At 37.2% G+C, this 10209-nt stretch overlaps 1 protein-coding gene and 2 non-coding genes across 3 annotated transcripts; 2 read left to right on the top strand and 1 right to left on the bottom strand.

Moving 5' to 3' along the window:
* Positions 1-446: 446 nt before the first annotated feature.
* dhrs12 (dehydrogenase/reductase (SDR family) member 12) lies at positions 447-5975 on the bottom strand. The gene is made up of 10 exons (XM_042001023.1): positions 5837-5975; positions 4877-5010; positions 4578-4660; positions 3525-3617; positions 3359-3440; positions 3169-3230; positions 2951-3055; positions 2761-2851; positions 2448-2585; positions 447-1568 (listed from the first exon to the last, which is right to left on the bottom strand). Exons 1-10 carry the CDS (start codon positions 5890-5892, stop codon positions 1456-1458), a joined length of 957 nt encoding a protein of 318 aa, XP_041856957.1. The 5' UTR covers positions 5893-5975; the 3' UTR covers positions 447-1455.
* Positions 5976-6240: 265 nt separating this feature from the next.
* On the top strand, positions 6241-6349 carry trnal-caa. The gene is made up of 2 exons: positions 6241-6278; positions 6304-6349. It is a non-coding gene; the product is annotated as a tRNA-Leu (tRNA).
* Positions 6350-6699: 350 nt separating this feature from the next.
* On the top strand, positions 6700-6809 carry trnal-caa. Its single transcript has 2 exons — positions 6700-6737; positions 6764-6809. It is a non-coding gene; the product is annotated as a tRNA-Leu (tRNA).
* The last annotated feature ends 3400 nt before the right edge of the window (positions 6810-10209 follow it).

Raw genomic sequence — 10209 nt, 5'->3', positions numbered from 1 at the left:
TTTTTTTATGACAAAGTTATTCTTTATCCAGAAAGGAAAAAAAGTTAAAATGTTTCAATTATTGAATTTTGTCATTATTACCAAGTTATATATAGACTGCATGTCCTACCTGTCAGACCTTTACAGCCCCATAAAACTGATTACAGTACTAAATACCTTTTAACCTATTATGATTTGACACCATTGTTCAAATTAAGCTTGTAAATTTTTAAATAGTTTCTTTAAACCGCAAGTCTTTTAAATCAGCCTCACAGCTTTATTTATTTCATCTATCACTTTCCTAGTCTGATGCAGTACAATGGCTAAACTCTAGTTCCACATATATTAAAAAATACATTATGCTAAAAGAAAAAAAACAGTGCAAAAGTTGGACATGTTAAAAAAAAAAAAAAGAAAAAAAAAAAGTTGAACATGATCAACAATTCCTTGAATAAAACACAAGAAAACAGAGTTAATCTGTTTAATTAAAACATTAACAAAATTACACATTTTTATTTGGTGTGCAAACACTTCATATTAACACTCCAAAATGTATAGATTAATCTGGGCAAACGTCAGAAGTAGACCCTTCCTTCCAGATAATTTTATCATAAAGATAGCCGCTGTCTGAGACATTGAGGGGGGGCAGTGGTTGACAGTCTGCTGATGGTGGTGTGTTCACAAGGGAGGAACAGTGGACACGCAGCAGAGGAAACAGTGGATCTTATTCCCAGCAACAAAACCACAGTAGATTTAGGTGAACAGTTGCATATCGGACACTAAATTGTACGTATCCGTGTTGCCATCCAGCTGAACAAGGGGCTGCGGTGTTGCTGAGAGTAAATGATTAATTTGGTAGATATTGTGAAATGTAATGTTATTTGCTCTGGTCAGGGCAACGTTGTGACTAGAACATAAAAATCAGTAACACAAACAGATCACAAACACGGTGTCAGATGAATCATAGCTTACACGAATGCACTGATGTTTAACTAACATGACAAACGAAATGACTAAGATCTCCAGATAAGATGTCCATATCAATAACTGTAGATCCCTGTCTAACGTTGTCAGTCCAGATATTCATGCTGCTCCCCGATGAGGTAATTAGGACTTGCAACCTTAATAATGGCGGCCCGCAAATTGGTGTAATACACAAAATGGCTGCTGGATTTGTCTATTCATCTCCCAAAAGGCTTGATAAAGTCTGTATGCAGCATTGTATATTTAGTGTATTCAAAGAAAAAGAAACTGGATAGTCCTTTTCACAGTTCTTGTAGAGAAAAGCTTAAAAAACAGCACACAATAGTTTTTAATTAGTTTTTTCCTTCCAAAAAACAAGCTTTTGAGGTAGGCTATCAGTCAAATATTCAATTTAATGAAGAAAGTAAAGTTATGTAAACAAAAACATGTCACGATTGAGGAGTGTTTTAAAATAAAGTAAGAGATTGAAAAATACGAGATTGTTTACAGGCTCTAAGGTTTGAACTTGAGGGCCAACTCCTCCACTGCTGCCAGAAGCTTCTCCTCCTCCTGAGGTGTGGAACGGGACGAGGCCAAGGGCAGGTGTGTCGCCACCGGTTTGCGATCTGAAACAGAAGAAGATAAACTTAGACTTAAGTTATGTTGTTATCAGTTTCCATAAGCACTATTAACCAATAAATTATAGTTGGTGGTCAGGTTCATCAATGTTCCTCTCTATTCTTAATAGTTCCCCTGTAAATTTTGAATTTTAAAATACAAAAAAGAAATTTAAAACAGATTGAATAAAAAAAGTTAAGACATAATTTAAAGCAATAAAATCATAAATAATTTATTTTAATATTTTGCAGAGAAGAACCAATACTACTCGACTCAGTTTACAGAGCACCTTTCAAACAAGTGTTGCTCAAAGTAATTTACAGCATCAACTAAACTAGGATGAACACAGTTAAGCTAAAAGGTGAAAAACCAGAAAAAAGATGATTCATAAAAACAAATTAAATTAGAAGTCACAATGAAGTTGTTGCCTTTCATCTGTCAACTTGCAGCTGCCAACTGAGACACCCACCATATGCAAAGCAACCTTCTCTTTGATTAGGAGTTGACTGGATTCATGTTTAGCTCTACTTTGGGTTGTATCAGCTCCTGATGCTCATTCAGTATACAGCTTTGTTATTTGCTCATTGACAGATTTCTCTGCCTGTTGTTTAACCCTCAGTAGAACGTTAGTATACAGTAAAGATTCATTTGCAGGCAACATCTGATCAAGGTTGATGAGAGTGATGATAGAAACACATGATACTAAAATCTATCAACAAACTACCTCATTGATCTGTAATGTGTAAGAGAATTAGCCTCTTAGCCACTGAAGTGCACATTTCTGCTACAATTTTTAAGCACGAGCTATGTATTAACCCCCTGCCTCTATCACCACGATGAAAAGCTTTGAAAGAAAAGAAAACAAGTATGACAAAGTTGTTTCTGACCCTGGAAGAAGAGTCCACTTGGCTGTTTGGTGGCGGCTGCAGACACAGCAAGCCACACAATGGTGTCAGCTCCCATGGCTTCTGTCCTCAGCTTGGACTGCATCTTGGCGTGGAATGAGGGCATGGATGACTGGACGGCTAAAAGAAGAAAAAACAAAACAGACTAAACCTTGAATCCAAAAAACAACATCACCCACATGTAGACTGAATGACTGAAAATGTGTGTTTTGGGGGCTAAAAGGATTCAGTCTGTGCCTTTAAATCTAAACAGCGATCAAACTAATGAGTTGGAAAACATTCAGTCTTGATTTACCTGGTGTGTCAGCCCAGCCAGGGTGCATGGAGGAGAAGTGAATCTCTTTGTGCTGAGAAGCCCATCTCTCCGTCAGAATCACCTGCTGTCTCTGCCACACAGGAAAACACACGTTAATGACCACAGATACATGTCACAGACGTCTCCATACAGACCTCTTTATAAAGCTGCTGTTAAGTTAATGTCTTACTTTATTCTGAGCATAAGCCATTGTGCCATCAAATGTCCCTTTCTCAAACTGCAGGTCATCCACGTTCAGTTTCTGAGTGAGCATGCCACCTGATGACACAGTTATCTGAAGAGGGGAAACAGCAGGAAATGATGTTTTTGTTTTTTTTTTTACTTTGTACCACCCGCCTACTAATTTTAGACATGATTTTCATTTCTTCAGTTTAAAACTGAACCTACCACTCTTGGGTCTTCAACCTTTTTCAGTGCAGGTATCAGTGCAGTGGTGAGGATGTAAGTACCTGATAATAAAAGTTAGCACAGATGCCTATGAGCAACATTTACCTACCCTAGAAATCCATAAAGGAAATAAAGATAAATAAATAGTTACATATTGTACTAAAACTAGCTCTAGTAAGGCTTCTCCTACCAAGTGTATTAGTGGCAAAGTTCTTCTCCAGACCCTCCTCAGTTAATTCCCTCTGGTTGACCATACAGCCTGCATTGTTAATCTGAGACACACAACAAGAAGTTAAAATGATGACAAAAACTGTTAGTGAATCAAAAGGTCCACACGTGTATCTGCAGACACCTACCAGCACATGCACTGTGTTGTTTTGTGAGAAGTTCTGGGCAAACTCCCACACTTGCCTCGCGCTTGACATGTCAACAATGTGGATGTGAACATTCTGGGAAAAAAGGATTAATGTGCACATTATGAACCTGATGAATTCATGTAGATCTAAGGCAAGGAAAGTTTCTTTGTACAGCACATTTTCAAATTAAACAATCAAAGCATTACAGATGGTGCCAAGAAAGCATTAAAAAGTAAAAATCACAATCATAATAAATCATGAATGAAATAAAAATGATTAAAAGCAAGATAAAATTTACCATGGAGATTTCATGTATAGGTGCAGAAAATAAATGTTTAACTTTGATTTAAAAATGTCTACATTTGCTGAAAGTTTATTCTCCACTGGCAGTTTGTTCCACTTGTTTGCAACGTAACCATATTTGCCAGATTTTCTCATTCTGAATGTTTGAATTATAAAAATTTCTTAATAAATCTAAAACTGATTAATTCCATAAATCACGTACTGCATGGTTCAAAAGTCAGTTAGATCTTTGGTGTATATACAACAATGTACAAATGTCTTGAGCCACTCATTAACAGAGAAAAAAGGAGGTGCAACTATTTCTTTTTGTAATTTTTTTGCTTTAATTTAACTTATCTGAACAATCAAATTACATAAAACACAATGAAACTGGTTGTTTTGGGACTGTATTTGAGAAACGTTGGCATATTACCATAACCTTCCAGCCTGTGAGCTGAGTGTTGTTCTCTGGCAGAATGTGTTTGGCCTCCCTCTACTGGAAATAGACTTGTCCATTTTGTCTGTCTGTTTTTATAGGATATCAAAAGACTTGTATTTACTCTCCGGTCTTACAGCAGATTTATAAGGAGGCATGTTTAAAGCTCAGGTTTGTCTGGCAGGCTACTATTTTCTCACCGCAGGTACTATTATCAGATTGCTCTTTACATTTTGATGCTTTACTGTTTTCTGACCTCTGGATAGAATTGCAATTTCAACTTGAAATTGTTTAATATCAGAAATGTTATGAGTGAAAAGATCAATAACACCCACCTGATTTTTACTCTGTTCCACAATTTCCTTTTTAGCTGCTTCTGCTCGACCCTTGTTTCTACAAATCATGTGAACAGTTCCTCCTGCAGTTGAAGTTAAAACTCATCAGTGGACAAGACAGCAGTACTGGTCATCACCTTATAGGTTATACCTCTCTTTGAAATTACTATAATATACAGACAAAACATGGGGTTAAAATACTTTTTTTGTTTAAATGCATTTATAAATAAAACATTCATAGGTATCAGCAGAAAGAAAAATCACTGATGATCACAAATGAGTGTGTTTAAACACCTCACCTCTGTTGGCGATTTCCTGGGCTGTAGTTTTACCTATCCCACTGTTAGCACCTGTGACTATAAAGGATCTTCCATTCAGGTTTACATCTAGGTCAGCTGGAGAAAAATGCTTTGCTGCTGCTTCATAACCACTCCTGTAAATATCAAAGTATTACAGTGAGTTAAACAACACATACTAAAACACCCATATGTGCAGCATGTACTATTTCATAGGCAAATTTTCAGACAAAGGTGATTTCATGCTCTCTTCTTTTTCTTTTTTAAAAACATAAATAAGAGTTACTTATTTGCGTGCCAGTGGTTTAAATTTAAAGGAGGGCCACGTGATAATGTTTCTGTGTAACAGATTAATGTGCATCACATGTTAATTAAGTCTGCCTGTAGAATACATTCAAACTCAGTCTTCCACTCCCTAGTTTTAAGTTAAACAGTTCACAACCAGCCCAACCTATGTGGTTTATCTGATCCCCCACGTGCACTGATCCACAGGTGTACCTACCTACTTACTGTGACATCACTTTTGGGAGTGGATACACGTGCTAGAAAGTTTATCAACCAGATTGGCTCTGGTGTGGTCAAGGTAAAACATATTAAAAATAAATAAATAAAACTTTAATTGGCCCTGTAGCGAGTTTATGTTTGGCTTAAAGCTTAGGTTGTTAGCAGACAATTTTAATTAAAAGTACTTTTGTCTTGCCTTGTGTTTGGTCTACTGTCTAGCAACGGTGCATCTCTCAATTAGTACCAACTTTTTTAAATTAGATTTTTGTGTATCCGTGAAGAGTTCACTGTAACATATTGTAAAACGATACGTTTAACTATATGCTATGTTACTCTGAAATAGTGGCTTAAGAACTGCCTTAAGTCTGTTAATATTACACAAGAAGGGCTCGTAAAATGTTACGATGTTGATAATTTAAAACGAAAAGATTACTGTAGAAATAATGTTCTCATTCTTACTTTGTGTACTCCTGCAGTCCTTTCACAAACCAAACGGCATTCCTGTAGAACGACATTTTCACACATTTGATTACGATGTTGTAAATGCGAGGGAGACTTAAATAGTCCAGTATTTTGTTTCATAAGAATGACTGGGAGATGGGCGGAGAGTCATGCGCATAACCACCGGAAGTGTATTTTATAACAAAATATAGCGCCCCTACTGGTTAACTCATTTGCTATTGTAATCGCAAATGAACAGCAATACAGCAGTGGATTATTCTAAGTGTATTTGCTTCTCAGAAAATGTGAAAAGGAAGGAAAGGACATACAAAAGAAAACCATAAAAATCACATATAACCATACGAAATCCCACGCTGGATAGCATAGCTTATAGATGCAGACTCGCGAGCTATAACTCCGTTGTCAGGATGGCCGAGTGGTCTAAGGCGCCAGACTCAAGGTAAAACCTTCCGGTAAACCGGGATTTCTGGTCTCCGAATGGAGGCGTGGGTTCGAATCCCACTTCTGACAATATCTTTTCGACATTACAAATCTCATATTACTATACTTAGTTTTCTCGCGAGATACAGCGAATGGAATTTGGCCTACTAGCACGTAATTATCGTGAGGTGTTTGGTAGCCTATTTTCACATTTCTGCTAGTAAGAGCTTGTTCCCAATAAGACAAAGTCTCTCTGGGTTAAAACTATCAATGACTCTTCAAGTCAACGTTCACTGCTACGCTTCATTAAACCAAATATTAAACACAGATAATTTATTTTCTCACCAAACTTCAACTACATACAAACATACCTTTACTTCATAAATGTACAACAAATGACAGCCTTCAACTCTCGTTTTATCGCGATCCGCGGCGGGATTGTCAGGATGGCCGAGCGGTCTAAGGCGCCAGACTCAAGGTGACAAACCTTCCTACACAAGGGACTTCTGGTCTCCGAATGGAGGCGTGGGTTCGAATCCCACTTCTGACAATAGCTTTTAGTTGAAGGTTTCAGAACACTTGTAAACAACAATGTTGGTAAACTGTAACACTTAATTCTGTTTTTTTTTTTTTTTTTAGAGAGCAGTGACATATGAAAAGCAGAGGTGCAGGCTGCTTTGCTGCTTTCAGCCATACCATCCTGAACACATCTGATCTTAGAAGCTATGCAGAGTTGGGCCTGATCAGCATCTGGATGGAAGAATGCCTGCAATTAACAATTCCTTATCTCAGAAAGTCACTGTCAAAATTTCGTGAAGTGCAAAAACAGAAAAGACGCAAAGCGGTGAAATAGACAAAACAAAATTCTTACATCACCTGGTAGTCCCAGGCAGTCTCCCTGGTAGTTACATTTTAAAGCTTCCCTCCATATACATCAATTGTTTGACGTAGCAAATGTAGAAAAACTAATCTGGATGAGTGGAGTTTAACAAGTTTATTACAAAAAGGATAATCAATGCATGTACAAGGAGAACATCACATCAGACTCACAGAAAGTCTCAAGAGGCTCTGGAAAACCAGAGTTATTGGGTAGTTTTCTACCTCTGTGCTATTCATAGAGGTCATCATGACCAAGACTGACTACCTCTCTTGGACCTTTCCCATAACAACCTGTCTTATGTTGCAGATACCTAGTACACAATAGACTCAGTGGCTCCCACAAGTACCAGGCTGTTCCAGATCCAAGGTGGGGTCATCATTCTGTACTCAGGTAGAAAGAAGATATGATATGATATGAAGGAACAATGTATAAGATGAATAAAATATGTAAAACATAATTGTGGATCAAAATGAATGTGTAATATATAATGTTTAATAAATGTGATAATAATCAATGACTAAATGTAATAAAGGGTGATTAATGAATAATAAATGGAGTAAATAAAAATTAAGGATATTTCTTCTTCACTAATCAGCTGGATGTTTTTAGCCGAGTTGTTATGTTTGAAGCATTTCCATCTACAGTGTTGATCTCTAACTTTCTGGTCCTCATTACATTTGTTTTACCTGCTGGTAGCGATCAGGTAACGTGTGGGTTACTTCCTTTATTTCGACGTCCTGAATTGATGTCTGTAGGAGCCATTTTTAATAATCTGTATGTATTTTATTTGCCCGCCAGGTGGCAGCATTGTATAGTCTTTTGTCACCGGCTATTTAAGTAGGAACCTTCCTGCAGGCGACAGCAGGGCCAGAGCGGGACTCATTTTCAGCCCTGGAGTTTAATGCCTCAGACCGGCCCACTTTAGGTCCCAACCTATTATTATTAAAATCATGTAATTATAACCTTACATGTTAAGTTTACAGGAGCACAATGTTCTGTAAAACCTTGTAATTCACTTCACAATTATTGCAATGCAGACACAAAACATGGACATGCATATCAACCCAAAAATAAGAAATAGTCAAGACTATAAAATATTCAAAATGGCTCCATGTATAAATCCTTCAAAAAAGTAATTTGTTGCCTCAATAACAATACCCCTTCAAAGTATCTACACATGGTACCTGCCATGCTACCTGCTATATAAAGACATTTGGACACTCTCCATTCTGGTTTAAATACTCACCAGAAGGCATGGGCTACACCATGACAAGCCCCAGCTATGCTGTCCATCGACAATTAATTAACTGATTATTGGACATTGACCGAAGGGTTATTGACAAATTTGTCCAGTTTAAAGTTTGACGTGCATCCTTTCTATTCAAGAAGTAGACAACAATGGTGACCCTTTTCAGTGACCCTTTATTTGTAATGCTATGATTAGAATAAGTTGTAGCCTATTCTTGAATTATTTACTGATCAAACTGAGGTTGTACTGTATGTATGTATGTATGCATCACGGAAGGAGGCTGTAGTGTGTGTTGTGCCCCACTTTTCATGCCAGAGATGCCACTGGTGCAGAGTCAATGTGCGATCTGCTGCCATTGTCTGATGCCTGTATCATGATCAGCGAGGATGGAGATGGTGATGGTGGCTATCAAAATGTGGCTGAAAGTTCCTCCAATAAGCAAGCCACCTAGGATTACCAGGTGGTGTAAGCTATTTTTTTCACCAGCAAAGGGAGTTGTTGCCCCTTCAGTAGAGCCACGGCTCACTAACTCACTGCCAATTCAGTTTTGTTTTCATTTGTGATGTCTTTTACCTCTTTGTTTTGGTCAGGCCTATCCTAAAAATGGTGTTTGTCAATAAGTTTGATCCTTTTACCTTTTTGAAATTTTGACATTTCAGTTCAATTTATGGGCAACAGAGTTTTGTTTATTATCAAGAACTGAAGCCCAAATTCAAGCACATAGGTATTATAAAAAGAGAAAAATGGTATTCTGTAACATTTAAATTTACAGCAGGGATAATTAATTCTGGATCTGTTGTGGCAGTATCCTGCAGGTTTGAGATGTTTCCCTGCAGCCACACACCTTGCTCAAAATAATGGGTCATTGGAAGCTTGGTCCAGTCTTGACAAGTATCCGTTTGTTTGAATCAAGTGTATTGAAACACATAGGACTGAATATGTCTGTGAAATTACACACACAAAAAAGTTTTAAATGACAAATCACACAAACAAAAAGAAACCATTATGCCAGATAAGATGGGCTTCATTAAACTGTAGAGAAGGCAGATAATACAAGCTAAATTACTAATGTCTGCCCCTTCTCATTTTAATATTTTTATATCTGAATAATAAGTATTGAAACAGACTTTAAAGCAAATTTATGAAATAGAATTATCTGTTTGGTTTTCAATAAAAAGGAAAAACATGGTTTACAATAAGGTTTTTTCTTTGTTAAAATTATCTTGTGACCCAATCACTATTTATTCTATTTATTATCACTATACAAAAATCACTAAGACAACTGCAACTATCCAGAATGCTGCTGCTTGTGTTCTTACAAAGGCAAAAAAAAAGGGAAATGATCACACCAGTTCTCAGATCTTTACCCAGGCTTCTTGTGCAACAAATAATTAATTTAAACACTTTAATAAATGCTTGACTCAAATCATCTTTTAAATTGCCACAGGCTAATTTCTTTGGCCAAGGACAACCGAACAGCTTGATTCAGTTGTACTGACAACCTGGTTAGAAGCTGCTACATTCAACATGCAAACTCATTGGATGAGTTTCTAGTTTAATGTCTTTTTCACAGTTAGAGACAAATGTCTGATCATTGGGCTGCACATCGGAACATTATCTAATTACACCTAGATGCTTGATCCAGCACAGGATTGTTTAATATTAATGTGTCAGGGGCTTATTCTGACCAAATCTTGCAATTTTTGCTATTCCCATGAGCTGTGCTTGCTGGAGGGGGTTGGGGTATTTGCCTCCCTCTTGTATGTCTACCCCTTGGTCAACAATGAGGTGAGGTCACACAGCCTCTCCACAAGTGGCTGA

This window comes from Melanotaenia boesemani, chromosome 12 (genome assembly GCF_017639745.1).
Source record: "Melanotaenia boesemani isolate fMelBoe1 chromosome 12, fMelBoe1.pri, whole genome shotgun sequence".
NCBI lineage: Eukaryota > Metazoa > Chordata > Actinopteri > Atheriniformes > Melanotaeniidae > Melanotaenia > Melanotaenia boesemani.
This window is presented reverse-complemented; position numbering and strand designations above follow the sequence as displayed.

Bases quoted from the DNA above. Each gene is read 5' to 3' on its own strand.
- dhrs12 (XM_042001023.1), bottom strand. From the start codon at position 5,892: ATGTCGTTCTACAGGAATGCCGTTTGGTTTGTGAAAGGACTGCAGGAG. The intron at 4,661-4,876 runs GTGAGGTGTTTA...CTTCAACTGCAG, and splicing joins CCAGGAAATCGCCAACAGAG to GAGGAACTGTTCACATGATT. The intron at 3,441-3,524 runs GTAGGTGTCTGC...TGTGTGTCTCAG, and splicing joins ACAACACAGTGCATGTGCTG to ATTAACAATGCAGGCTGTAT.